This window comes from Cyprinodon tularosa, unplaced genomic scaffold, assembly GCF_016077235.1.
Source record: "Cyprinodon tularosa strain WSP-4 unplaced genomic scaffold, ASM1607723v1 ctg531, whole genome shotgun sequence".
Classification (NCBI taxonomy): domain Eukaryota; kingdom Metazoa; phylum Chordata; class Actinopteri; order Cyprinodontiformes; family Cyprinodontidae; genus Cyprinodon; species Cyprinodon tularosa.
In genome coordinates this window covers 722,498-744,810 of record NW_024039265.1, presented here as the reverse complement: position 1 = coordinate 744,810, position 22,313 = coordinate 722,498, and the positions used below count along the sequence as shown (strand labels likewise).

Genomic DNA, 22,313 nt, shown 5'->3' with positions numbered 1-22,313 from the left:
AATCAAACCCGGAACCTTCTTGCAGCAAGGCAGCAGAGCAACCCACTGCACACTGTGCAGCACTGAATATTTTGTCTAAATTTGTCTGCCTCTCTCAAGTGATTAGTTTACTAGAATCTTTCTCAAAAGTCTCAGAATACTCTATAAATTGGTCTAAATCTGTAATACTACCAATTAATTGCTCTCTACAGAATCCCTCAGGTCTACAATTGCAATCAGGAAATATGAAATATTTGGGAATTACTGTGTCATCTAAACTAGCTGAGTTACCAAAACTCAACCACACCCCTCTTTTAATGAAAATAGAAGAGGACCTAGAAAGATGGAAATCGCTTCCGATCTCCCTTTTGGGTCGGGTAGCCTCAATTAAAATGATGGTCTTACCCAGAATTAACTACCTATTTTCAATGATCCCAAATAAACCATCAACCGAATGGTTTAAATCTCTAGATTCTTCCATCTCTAAATTTCTTTGGAAGGACAAACCCCCTCGTATCAGCTTAAAAACACTTCAGAAAACTAAAGACAGAGGGGGACTAGATTTACCTAACTTCCAATACTACTATTTAGCAAATAGATTACAATACATCTCTAAATGGATAAAACATAATCCCTTAGATGAGCCCTGGATAGACACAGAACAGGATATATGCAGTAATATAATAATCTCAGATTTGCCGTTTATTAGCTCTAAGATCAAACGGCACCCATGTTTCAAAAATATTAACATCAGCTCTTCCCTGACAGCATGGTGGGAATTTCTAAAAATAACGAACTCATCACTCATCCCGTGCAGTCGCACACCCATCTGGAATAACCCTGACATTCTACAAAACAATAATGTGATAAACTTTCCGTACTGGAAGAATAAAGGTATTACATATCTGGATCATTTGTTTGAAGGTACGGAGTTTATCACATTCGCTAGATTAAACTTGCAATATGGCATTAACAAAAATAAATTCTTAGAATATGAGCAAATCAAAGCTATAATTAGAAATAAATTTAAGCATATTGATGGAGGTTTAATAATTCCAACTAAAATATCAGAGTTTCTAGAGTTAACCCCCCCCAAACTACTGTCTAAGTTATACAGGACACTGACTAAACTGGATGATACAATATCTCTTCCTATTACTAAATGGGAGGAGGATTTATCAGTCAGCTTTGAACAAAACATCTGGGCTCAGATATGTCTAAGAACTTTTAACATGACCAGAAACCCCAATTTACAATTAATACAATACAAAATCCTCCACAGAGTGCACTATACAGGTCAAACATTATTCAAGATGGGTTTTGCGCAATCTAACATCTATCCACAGTGCACAGGCAATCAACTTGATAATTATTTTCACGCGTTATGGTTATGCACGCCGGTTCAGAGATTCTGGGTACAGGTATGTAAGGATCTATCACTGTGCCTGGGTTGTAAAATCCCAATTTCCCCTTCAGGTTGCTTGCTGGGTGACTTTGAGGGAAGCTCTATGGGAAAAAAATCGGTTTGCTTGGCATTCACTGCATTATGTATCGCAAAGAAAACTATCCTCATGAATTGGAAAAGTAAGGATAAACTCAACATCAATCAGTACAGAGATCTGTTGTTGGATCATATTAATCTTGAGACAGCATCTGCATCCCCATCAGACCGATCTCTCTGGGCTCCCTTGATCGGCTCCATCACTTAGTGTAGTGGGGGGGCTATGGGGTGCGTCTTGTGGGGTGCGGGGGCTAGTTCGGGGGTCCTTGGGTCCTGGGGGCTCGGGGGGGTGCTCGGAGCGGGGTGCCTGGCGGGTCTGGCCCGGGGGACTGTTGCCCCTGTCGGGGCGGGGTCTGGGGCGCCGCGGGGGGGTCCTGCGGCGGCCGCGTGCGGTGCTCTTGGGGGGTTCCGTGGTGGCGGACGTGGGCTACTGGCCTGGTGGCTGTGCTGCTGCTGGGTGGGGCTGGGCGCCGGGCATCGGTTCTTTTGTGGTGCTGGCCGGGGTGCTTCTGCTCTGCGGGGCGTCGCGGTGTGCCCCGTCTTCCGGTGCCGGGTTTCGGTGGTTGGCCGTGGCGCTTGCCGTGGTTGCGTCGTCCGGGGGGGGCGTGGGTGGTCGCGCCTGTGGCCGGGGTTCGTGTGTGTCTGTTGTGGGCTGGTTGCGGGCGTCGGGGGTCCCTTTGGAGCGCCCCCGGGTCGGGGTGTGGCTTCGCTCTGTTGGGGCGGGTGCCGGTGGCGCGTGGTGCGGTGCATCGTGCGCGGTTTGGGAGTGGAGGGTTGCTCGGTGTTTGGCGGCGGGGGGGGGGACGGGCCGTGGCCTGCGTGGCCGTCCTCCTCTTGGCGGCCTGTGGGCGGTGCGGGGCCGGAGCGGGGTGGGTCGTGCTGCTTTCGCGCCGGGCGCGGCGGGAGTGGTGGGGTCGCGTCTGCTGCTTTCTTTTTGCTGCTTGTGCCGGCTTCTGGCGGCTGGGGCGGCCTTGCTGCTCTGGCTCGCCGGGTGGGGCTGCTCTGTCCTTTGCTTTGCATTGCGGCTGTGTTTGCTGTGGTCGGTGGGGGCGGGGTGGTTTCGTTGTGTTTTTGGGTGGGGGAGTCCGCCTGGGGGCTAGGTTGGTGCCGTCGGTGCGTCCGTGTCGGCCTTCCGGTGTTGTTTCTGTTGGGGCTGCTCGGGCCCCCGCATCCCGGCGGTGCGCTGCCGGGGGGATTCCTGTTCGGCGGGCTTGTCTGTCTCCTGGGAGGGTAGGCATGTTGACTTTTCTGGGGAGGAGCATCTGGGTGGAGGGGCCCTCGTGGTGTGGCGGTGGGTGTTGGGCACTGGCTTGTTTGCGGCCGTTCTTCTCCAGTGAGGGGGAGAATATTATAATTTTTTTTTTTTTTTTTTGTGTGGGAGGGGGTGTGTGGGGCGGGGGGATCGGGGCTTGGAGTGGGGCTCGGGATTTGCACTTTGCTGTGTTGTGTGGCTTTCTTCTTCTTCGGATTGGTGCTGTGGGACCGGTGTTGGGGGGTGTGTCGTTCGGGGGCCGGGGTCGGGGTGGGGGCGCGGGCGCCGGGGGTTTTTGGGCATTGCCCGGCCCTACTGCGGGGTGGGTCTGGGGTGGGTCCTGGGGGTCTGGGATCCCTGGGGTGCATTGCCCTTGGGCGGGGTCCCCGGTGGGGGTTCGGGGGTTCGGGTTCTGTGGGGAGTGCTGCTTGGGTTCTGGGCCGGTGTACGCCCGGCTGTCTGTCCCTGCTGCCACGGCCTCTGGTGTGCCGGGGTGCCTCGGGGCCTGCTGGGCTGGGGGGGGCATGGACATTAACACCTATGGCAAGTGCTTACCCCCTCACAGGTTTGCACTCTGTAAGTGGGGGAAGGGGAGGGAGGGGGAGTAGGTATGATCTCGGCCTGGATGTCTTCTGTCGCTTGTGTGGTGAGTAGCTTGATTGTTATTGTAGGGGAGGGATTACATCTCCGGAGGGGGGGTGGGGGGTGGTGATAGAGGGAAGGAGATCTTTGAAGGGCTTCGGGTCTGGCTCCCTGTCTTGGTCCTGGTCCGTGCTGCCCCCTGGTGGGGCTTCGTCCGGGGTGGGGGCTCTGCGTGTTGCGCGTTGGCTGGCCGGCTGGGGTTGTCCCCCCCCTTATTCATTTATTTATTTATTATTATTATTTTTTTTTTCTTATCTTCCTTTTATATTTTTTATTAATTTAATTTATTTATTTATTTATTTATTATTTATTTATTTATCTACTTATTTATTTATTTATTTTTTTTTTTTGGATGGACAGGACGGGGGGGTGGTGGTGGTGTCGGCTCCGTGCCCGGCTGGCTGGTGGGTCCTGCTGCCGGTCCCGTGCCCCCGGGCTATGGTGGTGAAACTGGTGGGGCCCCCTTCTCTGGGGGGGCTCTCGGGGAACGGGGGTGCCTATTGGAGTCAGCGGGGGAGCTGGCTCCCTGGGAGTGCAGCAAGCACCCCAGTCCTTTGCTCCCCATCCCCGAAATCCTCCCTCTGCCTGCTCCATCACTCTGCCACACATGTAGGTTTTTGGGGAGGGGGTCGTTACTGGAGGGCCACACCTTCTGAGGACGTCCCCCACACCAATTTTATTTTGCATTTTAGACACTTCCATCTACATCATTTTCACAACACACATCTATGTAGGGCATTTTCAGGGGGTGGGGGTCAGGGCCACAGGGGGGGGGGGCTTATTTTATGGGCCTCACCACGGTCGGCCTCCTCCATCCCCTCTCGCATCTAGACATTGAGGGTTGAGGGTTGTCGAAGGGGGGGGTGTGCTGGCACCGTCTATCTCCTGGAGGGGGGGTGGAGTGTGCCGGACACCCCCTCTTGGTACTCCCAGTTTTAATTGCATCTGAGAGCAACACGCAACAACACCACATCCGAGCGGGCGCAGGGAGGATCGGGGTCTTCTCACACCCCTGTTCTCCGGCTGCCGCCTGGAGTCTGGGGCCTGGAGGAAGAGCGGGCCGCCTGGTCCGTGGTTTTGGCTGGGGCTGGCTGCGGGGCCTAGGTGGCCTGCTGGTGGCGGGGCTGTCACCTCTGCTCTCCCCAAAGAAGGTTGGATGGAGGGGCATGAAGTGCCTGGTTGAAGGTTTTTTTTTTTTTTTTTTTTTCTGTTCGGGGGGGGGGGGGCGGTTCTGGTTGGGTGGCCGGCGCGGGATGAGTGGGCCCCGGTCCCGGGGGGGGCTCTTGCTGGGGGTGGTCCGGTCCGTGTGCGGGGTGGGGGGGCCGGGCTTGAAGCAGGAAAGAGATGGGTTGGTGTGGCGGTGTCGCCGCTCCCCTCCCCTCACATCCGGATTTTAGGTTCACTTATGGGGTCATCCGATAGTCCCGGGACCGACCACCGGTGTCACCGGGTTTTTGGTCCTGGTATTATTGGATGTGAGTGTTATGTGTGAATGTGTGTCCGCGTTGTTATTTTCTTTATTTATTATTATTATTATTTTATTAAATTTTTTTTTTTATTTTTTTTTTCCTGTGGTACGAGTGGGGGCACTAGGGAGGGAAGGCATGATTGAGATGGTGTGTTTTTTTTTTTTTTTTTTTTTTTTCTCCCAGGTTGGCGTCTCAACCGCACCCTCTCCCAAATACATCTCAAGTCTCCGCTAAGTGCGGAGCCCATTCCCCCCGTCCTGCTCTCCCTCCGCTGGCTGGCGTCGGGGCTCACCGGTGCACTGGTGGAGCTGGGGGTGGATGCCCGGGGGACTGCTGGCTCATTCCTGGCGGCCTCTCCGCTGGCCCCGGCCGGCCGGGGCTTTGCTGGGGCTCCTGTCTGGGGCTCCTGTCTGGGGATCGGGTGCCCTTGGGGCCTCGGATCCCTGGGGCCTGGGACTGGATCCGCTTCGGGGTGGGGCTGGGTGTTGTTCGGGGATTTTCGGGGTCGGTGCCGGTGCCTTCGCTACGATGCCGGTTCCTGGGCGGTGTTTCTTTCCTATGCCGGTTCTGTGGTACCGGTTCGGGGGGGGGGGGGGAGCTGCACGGCATGGTGGGGTGCGGGTCCTGGGTCCTGTTTTGGGCTCCGGTTTTTCCGCTCGCACTTCTCCTCTTGCCTATTTATTTTAATTGTAATTATTAATTAATTAATTAATTAACCAATTTATTTATGTTTTTTTTTCTCTTCCTCGGTGGGGGGGAGCGGTTGCGGGCGGGTCGGTGTCTGGTGTCCGCTGTCGCATTGTGGGGGCATTGTTTTTTTTTTTTTTTTTTTTCTTCCTTTGGGGGGTTTGGCATGTCTGTTTTCTCGGGGGGCGGGCGGGCCTGCTGGGTGGGGGTCCTGCTGGCGGCGCGCCGCTGGTGTGTGGGGGTCCGGGCGGCTCCGGCGGGGGTAGTGTTGGGGGGCCGGTCTGGGCGGGCTGGCTGCGCTGGCTAGGTATTCGGGTGGGTTTTCCCTCCTGGAGGCATGGCGGGGCTGCTCTGTTCCCGCTGATCGCGGCGGGTGGAGCTGCGGGGCGGATGGGGGCCTGGAGTGGCTATGGCCGGCGAGTGGTGGGGGGCCGGGGCGGCGGAGCTGCTCTGGCCGCGTGTCAGGGCCTGGTGCGGGCGGCGGACGTGGCTGGGCTGCTTTGGCTTCGTCCGGTGGGGGGGCGGCGCGGTTCGCTCCGCTCTGGCTTTGTGCTGCCCCTCGGGCTGCTGGGGGGGGGTGGTTGCGCCGGCTGCGGTCTGCTCTTCTTGCGGTTTTGCGCCGGGCGGCTTTTCTGCTCTCGGGCTGATTCTGTGCGCGGTGTGTTTCGTTGCGCGCTGTTGGCATCGGTCTTGGTGGGGTGGGGCTGCGCTTTTGGCCGGGGGGGGCGTTTTGGGGGGGGGCCCGCGGCGCTCGCGGCCGGTTCGCGGCGGATGCGCATGGGCCCCGGCCGGGGGCGGGGCCGCCTGAGTGTTTTCCTGGGTGGTGCGGTCGCGGTGGGTGTTGCGGCCGGTCGCCGGGGCTTGGTGCTGGGGGGCGGGGCGTGTTTCGGTGCTCTGTGGGGCTGGGGCGTTTCGGTCGGCGCCGTGGGGGGGCTGGTGTTCGGTGCCCGGCCCTACTTCGGGGTGGCCGGCTGCCGGCGGGGCCCGCGGACTCGTCCCCGCGGCTCCCCGGGGCGCCGGCATGGCGGTGGCTGGGGGGCTTCTTCGTGGCTGTCTCTCCTCCTGCCTTGGTGGGGTCTGGTTTCCGGGGCTGGCCCCGCCTTTGTGCCTTCGCTTCTGGGGTCCCCTTGGGCGCCTGGGGCTATGGGTCTCCCGGCGCTGGACTCAGTGCTCTTGGGGGTGTGCCTCTCCGGCTCTCCACAACCACTATTGAGCATTTTTTCTATGGTTAAAACTTTACATGCACAAGTTCACCCTCACAAACAACTACAGGTGCTAGGCTTCAGGTACTTAGAGATTCACTTCCAAACAGAAACCCCACATTCATATCTTCAGGTAACACAGAGTACATGTCAGACTTAATAATATTACGTTAGCGATAGTTTCAAGGTGTTTGCTTTATTGTATATCTCGTACCATGTTTTTTGGTTGTGCTGTTCTTTTTTTTTTTTTTTTTTTTTCCATCTCATTACAGGTGTTGAAGCAGACTGAAAATGTTTTGTCATTGTCTCCTTCCTATCTCCTCTTTCTTTCATCTTTTGTCCTGTTTTTTTCTTTTTCTTTTTCCTTCTTCTTCTTCTGTTTTTCTGCTCTACTTACATTGCAGTGTCCATATGAACTGTAAAACTCCCTGCATAATTATAATAAAGCAATTTATATACATGAAACAAGTGGAGCAGTATGGCAATTGCCATACCGCTACACTTGTGAAAGTAAAATCTGTTGGGCTCCTTTTGGCATCAAGACAATTATTCTTATTGCCACCTTGCCAGACAGGACACTGTAAAAAAAAAGAAAAATCTCTCTCTGTGTTCAATATGTTTCACCAAGTGAACTTGGAAGCTAAAACAAATTAACATTTGAATATACTTCATTTATTGAATGTGACTGAATATTTTCCATCCACCTATCGATTTTTTATCGCGCTTGTCATTCAGGAGCTGGGGTCGCAAGGGTTGCTGGTGCCAGGAACCAGCCGTCAATGGGTGAGAGGAGAGGTACACCCTGCACAGGTCAAGACAAACAGGAAAAGCAACCATTCATGCACTCACTCAAACCTAAGTAAAATCTTTTATAGAACCTAACTGCCATGTTTCTTTTGGACGTTGGGAGGAAGCCGGAGAATTGGAGAGAACCCACGGATGTACAGGAAGAACATGCAAACTCCATGCAGAAAGACCCCGGGCCAGGAATCAAACCCGGAACCTTCTTGCAGCAAGGCAGCAGAGCAACCCACTGCACACTGTGCAGCACTGAATATTTTGTCTAAAGAAATTAAATGTGATGCAATTAAGTAGAACACTAAATCATTAATGTTAACCTCCTCTTGAAAGGAACGGGCAAATTGCGAGTTTTGTTTCCTGTTTTTGATTTTCTTGCTAGCTGTGTGTGAGGCTCAAGTAGGAATAAAGGAAAAATAGGAAAAGTGTTTTTGCATCTTTACAATTAGCCCACCTAAAGTTCAGAATTACCTGTGTCTAAGGGCCTCGTTCTTCAGGTCCAGTAAAAGGGGCAGAGATTCTCTGAACTCCCTCATGCATCCGTCTAGATAGAAGGCCACAGGTAAAGCCCTCACGTCTTTGGGCAGCTGTCTGAATCTTTTGAGGAACGAGTCTATGCCATCCTGGAGCACCTGGATGTCCAAATCTACCCACAATATCTGGGACCACTCTGCTTTTGCATTCTAAAAAAAGGTAATCTTATGAGCAACTTGACAAATGTAAGCATTTCCAGAATTTCAGCTATTCCTCAATGATGAATCTATCCCACCTTTTGGTCTGCATAGATATCGTATATCTGTCTCAATGCCTTCATGTCTTTCTGAATCCTGGTAGCCTCTGGGTGCATGGAGATGGGTAGATCCAACAGCTTCTCACTGCTCTTGAGATCCTGCCGTTCTAGCTCCATTCTGGCAAAGTCCGCCTCATATTTAGCCATTACTCTTAGTCCTGGAAACAGCAGCAGTGCACGTTTTGTTAAAACAGACATTTCAATGTTGCTGCTAAAATGATAAATAGACAAATTACCTTTATCCAAGTTATCTCCCACAGCTCCAGGGCCATGCATGTTGAAGCTTTCAGCAAAAATAGCCGATTCTTGTTTATACTTCTCAATCTTTGTCTTTATTATCTTTAAAAGTACGACAAAGGACACATGATGTGTGTGTGAAGGATAATGTAAAAGTCAGACAAAATACAGCATTTGGCATAAGTTTTCATACTCCTTGAGCTTTTTCCACTTTGAGGCAATTTAACACATTCAACAGTACTTTAATAGTCCCAAAAAGAAATGTCGTACCTCATAATTTTTTGGGTGTGCAGAATCTAGAGACATCTAAAAATGGCAGGACCTTCAACCCTCGAGATCCAAGCCATCCTAACAGTCTTCTGTAGAGGATGCTCACTGTTGCCCATACTACTCTAATTTATGAATGATTATTTGTGAAATCATCTCCAGAGATTTAGATGAGATTTTCCAGCATCATGAAGAAGAGATCCCACTCTCCACAACAGACTCACTGTAAAATGTCTTGAATCATGCCATTTGCTATTCGCAACCACTGCCAACCCACCTAACTTGAGTTTTCTTTAAATCCCTATCTGCTGGTCTGCAAAAAAAAATCCTGACAGAGTGTCCCTCGAATCGGGGATATGATTCTGCAGCCATGTTTCAGTAAAATTAATATTACTGCATTGCCATAAACTGCTCCTCTCTCTTCTCCTCACTGTTCTACATCCTTGGCAGCTGCTTTTCAACTCAGCTGGTATTTGTAGAAGTAGTTAACATATTATTTCTGCTTAAAATATGTTAAAGAGCTGCACCCTGGTGTGAAAACCGACTTGTTATGATTGCTATAATTACGCATTATAACAAATATCCGAAACTAACAAGAAACTGGTCAAAATCCTTCTAGCTGCACAGCATATAACACCAGAAACTCTGATCCACAAACAGAGAAGCTGAACTTCTTTTTAAAAAGAATAACAGAATCAAAGTTAGTGACGCTAGTGCAACATGCATCAACTTTAAGAGTATCAAGTGTGTCAACATCCCAGACCATCAGGTCTTCTAGTTCAAGCCTAATCTGTACACCCAGAACTAGAACCAAACAAGGAGAAGAAGCGTTTAGTTCCTATGCTCCACTTATCGGGAACAAACTCCAAGAAGAATGTAAAAGAGCTAATAGCCTAACTTCTTTTAAGTCAAAGTTAAAAACCCATTTGTTCAGAACTGCCTTTGACTGTTGAAGGTAAACTGTTAGCTGATGGATTATTATTATTATTATAAGGTTGTGGTCCAACTCTTTTTTGGTTCACATGTGATTTGTCTTTATTTGCTTTTGTTCTGCTTTTATTTGTATTATATCTTATTACCTTATTCATGTAAAGCACTTTCAATTGTCCATGTACTGAATTGTGCTATACAAATAAACCTGCCTGGCCTTGCCTTATGAAGCGCAATCTTAGCATTTCCATATAATGCCAATGGTGGCTTATTCAATACTTATTTTACCTGTTGTATATTAAATAAAAAATGTAACAACTTTACACAGTATGAATTTATCTGGAAAAAACTCAGTCAAATCTTTATGCAATTTTGTTTCATCTTTGTGGGTCCTACCTCCGCAAATGACTTTTTGACATCCAGTAGACTTTGATCTACCTCTCTAGACTCTGCTAACAGATCATTCCACATGTTTCCAATTTTGGCCACTAGTTCCTTTTCATCATCGCCAACCTAGAATACAGAAATCCACAGTTTTACAAATCTACAACAATAGTTTCCTAAATAACAAATGAACATCTGAGACATTACCTTCACATTGTGCTGGGCCAAAGTTCTGTACCTTTCCTCGATATCAGTTAATCTGATTTCCACATCTAGAGACATGTCACTGATGTCTGAAATGGTCGATAAAACAACCTTGAGGTCATCAAATGTGCCAATGCTTCTCTTCAGCTTCGTATCGAGTTGCTGTTTTTTTGGCACAGACAGTGGATGCAAATTAGACCAAACGACTTTTACCATAAAAAGTTTGAGTGTGTTAATCTTTTTGTACCATGAGTTGGTCCTTCAAGTTGAAAACATTGTCTTTGGCAGGTTCGTTTAGCAAGCTACCAAGAGAAGTGATCCACGAGTCTGCAAAGTCCTTAATTGTGGTCACCAGAGGTTTAAAGTTCAGATAGATGCTGTTTTTGGATATGGATCCAGGTTCCTGCATAACCTTCTGTTTTATGTGAGCAAAAAACTGTAGCTTATCGTCATACATAGTACAGGATGGGTTCTTTGCAGCAAATGTTTCATTGACGAGGGTTTTGTTTAATTCCCAAAGAGGTCGATACTGTTTCCAGCTGTTAAGGTGCTGATCCAGAGACAGAAGCAGTCCCTTGATGTTTTCAGAAACAGTCTTAGCAGTCTCAATTATGGAAGAGTCCACCCAGACATCACTGAGGAAGGAGAAAGTTACCATCTCCTGCTCACCATCCACTTGTTGTGGTGGGCATTTGATGCAGGTCCTCTGAATCCAGCGTGTAAACCCCTTAAGAGGGGAAGGAGGCAGTAAGTTTAGACACAGTGTGGTGTAAACTGCAGATATTATCTTTCTAAATGACTAAATGCTTAAAGATTTGTGATGGTCTTACTTTAGTGCTCTCTATGCATTCCCTGATGGACTGCATGATCAGTGAGTAGATCTTATTACTTTGGGGCTGTAACTCAATCTCGGGGACCGACAGGATGGCGTCAATTTGGAACAAAGGTGTTTTCCCCATCAGTGCCACGTCAAACTCTTTCAGACTCCTTAAAGGAAATCCAACATGAAAGACAGAACAACTAAACAGAAAAGGAGGCTTTGACAAAAAAATAAATTTCAGGGTACTATACCTCAGCACCATCTTTATCAGAGATTCAAACACTTTCTGCTCCCAGTGCATGTAGTAACTTGCCATACATGCAGCTTTTCCGCTGCTGGTTTCAAGGATATAAAATTCTGTCTGAGTGATGAGGATCCCGATTTCAGTGTATGTATCAAGAAGTAAGGCCAATGTTTTGACCCGCTCTTCTGCAATATGTCCACAGAACTCCTTAGGACCTTTTAAAGCAAAATAAAAAATTTAAAGCAAATTTAACTACCGTATTTTCACGACTATAAGGTGCACTTAAACGTCTTTTTTTCCCCTCAAAATGTGCGGTGCGCCCTGTGGTGCGGTGCGCCCTATGTGTGTTGTAACTGCGACTTTTGAGACCACCTCATTGAGGAGATGATGAAAGAGTGGCTGAATGTAAGGAGACCAGGTGTTTTTTTTCCACTCATCACCATTGCTGTTAATATGTAACTCCATGCGTGCCCATCTCACAGCTGATGTGAAAAACATGGGGAAACAAATTAACCCTGTGCTCGCTGTTCAACCGCTCGACATCGGTGTGAACCGGACCCAGCAGGTGCAGCAGAAGCAGCGAGTTTACATGCAAAGTCAATGGTTGACGCGCGTATAGGTGCAGCAAAAGGTCCCGCAGCGCGTTTTGAGCAGCAGGTGCAGCACGTCGGGAGGGTTTAAGCATCTGACGCACCGCCAACGCGCTGCTGCAGCTCGAGATGGAAAAATTGAAGTTTTGCTGCTGGACGCGCCGCATCAACCAATCAGAGAAGCTGATCTGGGAGCTGACAGCGAGACAGACACAGCGCTCTGATGACATATGATATTAAATGAAAAAGGCTGGATGGATGAGGAGATGATGAAAGCGTGGCTGTGCCCATCTCACAGCCGATGTGAAAAACAAGGTGAATCAAATAAACGCTGTGCTCGCCGTTATCCCGGGGGGTCTGACAAAGGAACTTCAACCGCTCGACATCGGTGTGAAGCGGCCGTTCAAAGTAAGGCTGCGAGCGGCGTGGGAGCGATGGATGACCGACGGAGACCACAGTTTCACGATAAGTGGAAGGCAGCGCCGGGCAAGTTACGCCACCGTTTGCGGATGGATTGTTGATGCTTGGACTAACTTGTCTGCTGGCTCTGTTGTTCAAGCTTTTGCAAAAGCCGGCATTATTTCTGAGGAGCTGCGCTGCACGGAAAGTGACTCTGACAGCGAAGAAGGGGAAATTGGCATGTCTGATTTAGCGCAGCTGTTTAATTCTGAAACAGAGGAGGATGACTTTGATGGGTTTGATTAATACTTTGTAATAAATACATGAATAAAGAACAATCATACTCAGTTTTACTCCCGCTCTATTTTTCTACCTGAAAACTTAATTCAACAGCAGCCTCTGGGCGCGTCTCCTCCTCTTCACCGCGGTGGCTGGCAGGTGTTTTTTCATCTAAATAATCTAAATCTTGCAGCTATATTTGCTGTGATCAGTGGGAATAAAGTAGTTTTAATATGTTTTTAAGTGAGAAAGGCCACCTGAAAACTTAATAATTGCAGTCAGTTCATCCAGATTATCTATTTCTGTCGGAGGCGCTCAGACCCCCACATACCAGCGGTGCACCGACAGTAGAAATCCCTTCATCAGCAGCCTCTAGGCCGGGCAGCCTCCGGGTTCACGCGGTGGCTGGCAGGTGTTTTTCATCTAAATAATTTAAACTGCAGGCACCAGAATACCGGTAATAAAAGCGAACATATTCCGTCGGCAGGTTTCAGGATTTTAAGTTAATTTAGGAGTGACCACAGCGCTGTGTCATCTGCGATGTGTCTGTCTCACGGCCAGCTGCCAGGTTTGATTAATACTTTGTTATAAATACATGAATAAAGCACAGTCATACTCAGTTTTGCCCCCGCTGTATTTTAAATACGCAGTAGAGGTATTTAAAGGTAGTAGAGGACATGTACCTGTATATAAAAAACACGCCCTATAGTCCGGTGCGCCTTATGTGTGTGTTAAATACAGAAATGGGACACATAACTGAGACTGCGCCTTTTAGTACGGTGCGCCTTTTGGTCGTGAAAATACGGTATATGAATGTCAATATTCCCAAAGGCCTTTTTTTGTACCGTAAATAATGCAATCTTCCAGCTTTACCTGGTAGTGCACTTGATGTGTCTGGTGCTGGATATTTCAATAGGTTGGCCATCGTTATAAAATGTAACTTGGACTCTAGTTGCCTCTCATTGTTGATAATCTTCTTGACCAGGGATTCTAACTCAGAGACCTTCTGCAAACCTCTGCTGATGAAGTTGGGTATTCCTAAAAAAACAAGCACAAAGCACACCATATAATGCTACAGAATTATGTGTATATGGACAAATCATCTCCCAAATATTACCTCAGTCACTTAGTTAGACACACTTGTTTGATTGTCTGTTAACAGAAATAGCAAGTTTGTCTCTCTGAGACAAATAAATGGATTTAGGAATACTGATGCGGTGAAGATGACTTTATATTGAGAACCAAACTGATGAGAGGGAATTTAAGTGACTCTGAACCTGACACAACTATTGCCCCCAAATATCTACAGTTTTCACAGGCATAGTATGAACTTACAACAACTGGAGAATATCAGAAATATTACCAAATGCAAAATCTAGATGATAGGGTCAGTATGTGAAGTAACAAAAACATATAATGCATGGGTAGAAACTTTGGCATGCTTTGTATACCTTAGTAAAAACAAATTGTTTAATACAAAAAATAAATAGATAAATTGCTGTGAATCATGTGCACCATGTGTTCCCATATTTAAAAAAATACTCTCAATCACTTTAAAAAAAATTTAACAGTTGAAGTCTAACACACTGACTTTAGGGGGTGACACTGTTTGCATTTTGTCTTAGTCACTTTGGTATGATTCAACATGTTAGCATATGCTTTTGGACATGCATCAGATGCTTTCATATAACTCTGCTGTTGTATAACATTATCATTAGCTTACATCATGTCTATCAAAATTAACTGTAATTCCTAATCCTGAATAATCCCTATTCATGTTTCCTACATCCAGTGCTGTCAAGTAAAAAGTAAACATATTTGTAATTTGTTACTTTACTTAAGAAGAAATTTTGACTATTTGTACCCTAGCAAGAGGAGTGTTGGCCCAGTGGGTTAGAGCAGTGCGCTTTTGCTCTGGAAAGGTTGCAAGTACCCGGTTCAATCTCCACAACCTCCACTCTGGGTTCCTGACCCTTAACTCCTGAACGGGACGGGTTAAATGCAGAGATGGGGGAGTGGAGGCCTAGTGGTTAGGGCATAGAGCTTGGAATCCTGAGGTTCTGAGTTCGAGCCCCACTTCAACAGACTGCCACTCTGTGTAACTGAGCAAAGACCCTTAACCTCACACAACTCCCCAGGTGCCCCCCCTCAATGGCAGCCAACTGCTCCCCAAGGGGATGGGTTAAATGCAGAAAGTTCCTTTCGTTGCTCTGTACTTACAGTATAATGACAATAAAATGGTTGAAAGAGTAATTTTTTTAAAGACAACTTTTTACTTCTAATCCTTACATTTATTTTGCAATTGTTTATTTTCTACTGTTTACATTTTTTTAAAATATACTTGTTAGTTTTCTTCATTTAAGCTAAGTTTTGTTATGGCCTGTTGGTATTTTAAAAAAATTTAAAACACCAAAATAATTTGTTTCATCCTGACAATGAATTTAATTGTGGTTGGACTCAGTCCTTCACAAACTTGTTATTTGTCACAAAGCAAAAGTAGGTAGTTTTTTGCAGGATGATGTTAAGTTTTGTCATTTGTCAGTTACCATTAGTTATAAAATTAAGAAAATTAAGTATCAGGAATTTGTCATCCAGAATTTTAGAAAAATGTCCCTTCAATAGTGTAGCTCAGTGTAAGTTTTTTTTTTTAGCATTACGCTTACTTTTATACTTTAAGCAGTTTTAAAAATAATACTTTTGCAGTATTACTTGAGCAAAATTCTTAAGTTGATACTCTAACCTCTACAAAAGTAGGATTTATACTCGTACTTGAGTAATAACCATTAATATTTTTGTCACCTCTGCGTAAATCCAATAGAGGTTTTTCTCCTCCTTGCTAGCAGCCAAGGATGCAGAATGTGGAAACATAACAACAGTCTTGCAGAGAGTGGATTCTCCACTCGAGGAGATGCATTCCTTATTGCATTGCAGGAAATACTTGGTGTGGTGTAGATGAAACTGTGGCCAGATGGTGAGGAGTGTATGAATGTAAATATGTGATTTACAGTACAGTTGTGTTGTATGCTCATTTCTATACTCACCTCTACCCTAAAATATTTAATGTGTGTTGTAAATAGGGTTTTATTTTATTGTTTTCTCTTGCACATTACAAAAAATGTAAATTGCAAAGAGCATATACAGTAAAAATATAAAAACAGACATATTCAGTGTCTTATACTCAGTTATTCTTCCAGTTTTTGTTTAAACACAAAAACGGGTACTTGAGATACTTGCTGCTGACTTGAATGATTTTTTATTGATACGTTTTATTATTTTAAATAGATGTTGTGAACGTATTCCAAATATGCACAGACATCGCTGTTTTAACATGATTTGATCAATTTTTGAGCATTTGTGTGAAGCGAGCAACAATCCAAGAGCTATCTGGGTAAATGAAATCATATTTAGCAATGTTATTTATTAAATATTCATCTTTATATTCCATGCCCACCCCCCATGATTAACACTTTCATAATGAAAACATGAACAAGTCATTCTACTTTAGCTTTATGACGACACATTTGGTGGCATAAACATAAATATATATATATATATATATATATATATATATATGTTTCTGGAAACAAGTAATAAATAAGTAATTCTGACTTTGATTCTGATAAATATTTCCTTTTGAGGAATGAGCTACCCATTTTGCAGGTTATCAACAAACTTCTGCAGTTAATACTAATTGTTTTGAAAACATCAGTTTTCTTGTGCAAATGTCAGTAGTATTGGGAAAAATGATAATGTGCCATCAAAGGTTTGGGGTACAGTTTTAAACATCAGGAGTTTCCCTGCCATTGGGTTAAAGAGCAAATTGGAGATATGAGTGTGAAATTTTCATCATGGATATACAGCTGAACGGGTCAGTTTCCTGACACATTTCTACATCTTTCTCAATCTGTTTCACAAGCAATTAAGACTGTTATGAGAGGAAGAGGAGTTCCAAATGGGAATATATAAGATGTAGCTAATACAGCTAGGTACCCAGAGATTTCCAGGTCAGTCTTGTGCATCCATACTCCATCTCATCATTGACTCTCTGTATTTGCGACGACAGCATTTGCAGATGAACTTCGCTCACACTGTCCATCACAGACTGATACTGGTTGACCAGTTTCCACAGGTTGTCCACATAACTAAAAAAAAAACAAAAAAACAACAACAAAACAAAAAATTCAGTAAAGGTAAAGAGGGTGACAGAACAGTGTAGTTGTGGCAGTCTGATCTGATCGATCTAGGGAGAGCTACCACCTTAAAATGCGTTGCTCCAGAAGGGCAAAGTTTACAATCAACTTAGGAAGACTGAGGCCCAGATATATAAGGTACTGGGCTTCAAAAAGGATTTCAGGAGCAAAGTTTACAGAGTATTGAACATTCTTATTTCGTTTTGTTCCGGTCGTCTTCAAGTCCTAGAAAAAACAAAAAGCAACTGCTTTTAGGAGTACATCTTTAATTTCAGATAGATAGATAGATAGATAGATAGACAGACAGACAGACAGACAGACAGACAGACAGACAGACAGACAGACAGACAGACAGACAGACAGACAGACAGACAGACATCTGTGCCTGAGTCTGAGAAGTCACAGCCTGGGTGATAACCTGAGAGTTGGATGAAATGCAACATGAGAATTCTGCAGATGTGTTAACTGTATCAGGTTAAGCACCACACATTAAAGTAGCACAGTTAGTTTTAGGGGTGGGTATTGGCAAAGAAGTCACGATTCGATTCGAATCACGATTCACATGCCACGATGCGATTCTATCACGATGCATCACGATACTTGAAATATTGCGATGCATTGTGATATTTTCACTGAACACTGTAAGAAAAAGATACAGCCCTTACCAGTGGCTGACTGGCTGGGTGTGATCTGGATAGTGTCTTCAATTGATACACAACTGAAAGCAACTGAATTCATACATAGCTGTATTTATTGAAATTACTTTTGGAGGTGTTGCAATGAAAACAAATACTGGACAGAAATATTACTATTACTGGCATGGACACACCAACAAAAAGATCTTAGGATTCATCAAACTTAAAATAACAAAATGAGGATAATCAGTCCGGACATGCTTATGACACAAAGCAGCAGGCGTCAACACATCCGCAGCGACATCTGCTGGCCTGGAAGTTGTATTCCACTTGGTTTGATTGATGTGCGCCAACCATTAATGTATTTTATTTGTTCATTTTTTTTTTTAATAATCGATTCTTGCCTTCAAGAATCGATTCAGTAGATCACAAAAATTAGAATCACGATTCATCGATTTGACGATTATTTTGCACACCCTTAGTTAGTTTGTTTTTTGTTTATTTTAGAGGAGAAAAGACTGAATTGGGCCGTTGGGCCGAAAAAGTCAGACATTGGTTCCAAATGGGCAAAGGATTTGGATTTTGGTCGCATTTACCTGCAGTGTGAACGTAGGTACTGTATAAATATTGACATAGATAATTCTTTCCAAAAATAATAATAACATCTAATAGTGCTGCTTACCGTCTCTCCAGCTACTTTCCTAATCAGCACTTTTTTTTTCAGTACTGTGGAGAATTTGTCCAGTGCCTCTTGCTTCCAAGATTCATACTTCTTTCGCTCATAGTCCTTGGTGCGCTTTGCCAATTCCCTACACTTGTCTTTGGCCTAATCACAACAACAACAAAAAAGTCAGAAAGGGTTCTGTTACTTATAGGCTTCCTGAATTCTTGCATTAAATGTAAAAAAAAATGTGAGATTGTAAAGTGCTTTACCTTTGAGGTCTGTTCACTGCTAATGATATCTGGTTCTTTTAGGAAGAGAAGGAGGGTTTGTTTGACTTGACCGACAAGAGTCCGAGCCCAAGTTATAGCTCCAGCAGCAGGAGGCCCATTTTTTTTCAGAGGCGGTAGTTCTTTCTCTGCTTCAAAGTTTTCTATCATGCAATCCACCTATAACAGGATCAAAACAAAATGCTGCAGTTAAAAAAAAAAAAAGACAAAGAAGAAACTGATCAGATGCAGCAAATGAGCAAAACATAAGGACCCTACAACATTTTACCCATATATCTAATCCAATGACCTTTAAACTGATGTGGACCAAATAATTTGCACTTGAAGCTTTGGTTAAAAAAATAACCAATTTGAAGGAAATGGCAAAATTATACGTTTTTTTCCCCTCTTTAAGTACATCACCTCTCTGCAGTACAGTTTCACGACATTGTCAGTTTTTCTCCTCATCAAATCGTTGAAAATTGTCTCATTGGTAATGATCTTTTTGGCTTTCTGCAGCATTTTAAAGGCAGCAGCTGAAGAATGCAGGTTTTCAAAATTCAGATCAACAAAGTTGATAACTTCATCATTCACAGCCTGAGAAAAAAAAAACATGGAAAATAACACAACGTGCAAAAGCCTCAAGACAGAAATGTTTTGAACCAGTGAAATGCATGACATCAACCAGAAGCAGCAGGATGAGGCAAAATAATAATCATGGAATAACCAGCTTTTCGTTTTTGAAAAATGGGCAAAAGGATGCAGTTATGTTAGATTTAAGCCAGTCTTTGGTAACTCTCTGTTGCCCCCTTGTGCCTGTCTCCTTTCCCCTAGCTCCCTTCTAGTCACCTCTATCCACACCTGCTCCATATCATCTGATTACACCAGTCTTTGTTCTGACTCGACATGTGTAGTTCCTTAGGGCTGGTTCAATGTTGTTGTTAGTTGCTTCCTTGTCACTGGCTCCCCACATGAGTTTCCCTGACGTTTGCTGGTTTTTTGGTTCTCAGTATTTTTGTGTTTTGGATGTTTACCTCAGATTTTCATTAAATCTACAAGAACTCATCTCTGACTCACTCATTTAATTAGTTTTGTAAAATCGATAGAGGTCCAGTTAAGATTTCAGATTTTTGTTGCAAGGTCTGGTTTTTAATTCCATTTTTCTTTTATCCAGTTTTCATTATTTCATTAGTTTAATGCTAAGTTCACACCTAAAGCAGCAGAGGCAGCAGGAGCAGCTAGTTTACATGTAAAGTCAATGGTTGACACGCAATAAGGCGCAGCAAAATGTCACGCAGCGCGTTTTGAGCAGCTGAAGCAGCACTTCATGAGCTTCTGAGCATCTGACGCGCGGGACGCACTGCAAACGCAGCAGCTGCTGAAGATGGCAAAATTTAACTTTTGCTGCTTGACGTGCCACATTAACCAATCAGAGAAGCTGATCTGGGAGATGGCAGGGAGAGAGGCACATCGCTGATGGTACAGATCACTCCTCTGAAACAATTTATTAACGCCTAAATTAATTTAAAATGCCGAAACCTGCCGGCAAAACATGTTGACTTTTATTATCCTGGTGCCTGCAGTTTGGATTACGTATGTGAAAAACGCCTTCCAGCCGCGGCGGCAAACAGCGAACAGACAACCGGGCCATAGGCTGCTGTTGAATGGGATTCCTAGTGACAGAGCACCAACGGTATGTGGGGGTCTGACCGGCTCCGACATCGAAATAATATTTGAAGGCAAAATCTTAATCTTGATGAACAAACTGCACAGATGTAGTTTTCAGGTGGACTTTCTCACTTAAAAACATATTAAAACTACTTTTTAACCACTGATCACTGCAAATATAGCTGCCATTGTTACAGGCAAAGAAAGGATAGGGTAGCTCCGCCCAACGCGCATCAGACCCACTTTCACACCCAATAGCGTAACGACACAACAATAGGCCCGTAAGCGACATTAGGTGGGCGGGCCCTATATGAAGTACACATTTTTCGCCCCATTACATCTGCAAAAAGACATCCTAGTCCACAATTGAGTAGGGGGCCTACCAGGTGTCAGTGACGGGGCCCCTAAGAGGTTGGGGGCCCCTAAGCAACTGCAGTCTCTGCTTTCCGATATTTATGCCATTGTTTCCACCGCACAGCTAGAGCAGCAAAGATGCTTCAGCTGCGCGTCAGAACTAAACTTGTACAAGGATCAAAAATTAAGCAGCACGAGCGTTTTTGCTTCTCTTACTGCTTGCGGTCTGAACGTAGCATTAGTTAACAATAAAACCTTGCTCCCCACCTTAAGAGTCTTGCTCAGATCATCCTGTTCATCCCAGCAGCCTTTTCCCTCTATTGCATGTGATGTATAACATTAATTTGAATCAGCTGCCTGCCTCCTGCCTGCACTAGGTATTCCTCGACAGTAACATGACAGTAACAATTATTTCTATCAAATGTTCTTAACCCACCTTCACTGTGTCTTCAATAATCTTTTTCCAAATGCATTTATTCGACATGTTAAAAGGGTTAAAGTTGGCTTCTTGAAAGGGCAAAACAAACTCATCCACTTTCTTTGGCACCTCGTTGACATGGTGGACTCCAGTAAGCTCTAGAAAAATGATATTGTGGTACTCCTCCAGCACCTGAACAATCCACAGCAATCCATTAAAACATATATGGCATTGACTTAAACTAAGTTGTGTAAACGTTGTGTTTTGTCAACATGAGACTGGGAAAATGTGGCTGTACACTCACCTGAAAAACCTTGCCCAGGTCCTGGCAGATTGAAGCCACGTAATCAGACCTTTCAAAAAGTCTTTTACGATCAAATTCCCAGCGAGGGGCTCGGCCTAACTTTTCAATCTCAGCCCGTGTCTCAAAATACGACATCTTCCATTGCTCCAGGGCTTGCTTTGCCTCAAGCACTTTGCACTTTGCTTTGTCCCTGTTTTCTCTGTACAAGAGAAAATATTCAAGTTCTTATATAAATAAAGAACACTGATTAAATAGAAAATATCCTGGACAATCCTTCCATATTAGGAAGCTAACTATTTTAAAAAGTAGTACACACTTATTTATTAATTTTTTTTTGCTTAATTATACAGGGCTAAATAATTAAATAAGATAATTTGTGGAAATTCTGAAAAGCAAATTAGATCAAATCCAGTCTCGATATTGCATTTTTGAGTATTGACCTTATCTTCTTGATATCAGACAAATATCAATGTTGGACCGGGACGTCCCTAATAGAAAGCTCAAATCTATTCCATAAATTCAATTCAAGCTGATCCAATCAAATACAACAAAGTCAAATATGCTCACATTCAAATAATTCCAGTTAAATAGAATCATTTCTCCAGGTTTCAGGAAACAAGAAAGAGAAGACATACTTGAATATTTCATGAATATTGATTCCTTGAACCACACGCTCACACAGCTGCCAAGCAATGCACTCCATCAGAGGGACCATTCTTTCATTATAGTTATAGTGGAGAGACATTAACCACACGATCTTCAAAGTCCCCATGAGATCAGGGATGGTGTCACGGATCATAGCAAAGTTTTCACCCGACGCAAAATTCTGCAAAAGTCAGTGACAATGAGGATCACACCAGATGAGAATTTCCTGCAAGCTCTGCTTTTACTAGTTTTTAAAGAAAGGAGTCTGTGTGTGCAATGCTACGTTCACACTGCAAGCAGCAGAGGCAGCAGGAACAGCTAGTTTAAGTGCAAAGTCAATGGTTGATGCGCATCTTAGCATAACAAAAGGTACTGCAGTGCGTTTTGAGCTGCAGCACGTCTGAGCAGCTGAAGCAGCATGTCATGAGCTTCTGAGCATCGGATGCGAGCGATGCGCTTCAGAAGCAGCAGCTGCTGGAGTTGGAAAAATTGAAC

The 22,313-nt window shown here is 45.0% G+C and overlaps 1 protein-coding gene across 1 annotated transcript in view; it reads right to left on the bottom strand.

Moving 5' to 3' along the window:
* dnah10 (dynein axonemal heavy chain 10) overlaps window positions 1-22,313 on the bottom strand; it is a 75,698-nt gene that overhangs the window by 45,958 nt on the left and 7,427 nt on the right. The window contains exons 8-24 of the mRNA XM_038304315.1: window positions 21,809-21,999; window positions 21,174-21,372; window positions 20,888-21,061; window positions 18,853-19,026; window positions 18,433-18,609; window positions 18,182-18,325; window positions 16,932-17,089; window positions 16,665-16,816; window positions 13,548-13,712; window positions 11,414-11,621; window positions 11,173-11,329; window positions 10,590-11,069; window positions 10,346-10,504; window positions 10,151-10,267; window positions 8,557-8,659; window positions 8,300-8,478; window positions 8,002-8,213 (exon numbers count right to left, since the gene is read on the bottom strand). Of these exons, the coding sequence (XP_038160243.1) occupies window positions 8,002-8,213; window positions 8,300-8,478; window positions 8,557-8,659; window positions 10,151-10,267; window positions 10,346-10,504; window positions 10,590-11,069; window positions 11,173-11,329; window positions 11,414-11,621; window positions 13,548-13,712; window positions 16,665-16,816; window positions 16,932-17,089; window positions 18,182-18,325; window positions 18,433-18,609; window positions 18,853-19,026; window positions 20,888-21,061; window positions 21,174-21,372; window positions 21,809-21,999 (3,149 nt within the window). The remainder of the gene's footprint in view (window positions 1-8,001; window positions 8,214-8,299; window positions 8,479-8,556; window positions 8,660-10,150; window positions 10,268-10,345; window positions 10,505-10,589; window positions 11,070-11,172; window positions 11,330-11,413; window positions 11,622-13,547; window positions 13,713-16,664; window positions 16,817-16,931; window positions 17,090-18,181; window positions 18,326-18,432; window positions 18,610-18,852; window positions 19,027-20,887; window positions 21,062-21,173; window positions 21,373-21,808; window positions 22,000-22,313) is intronic.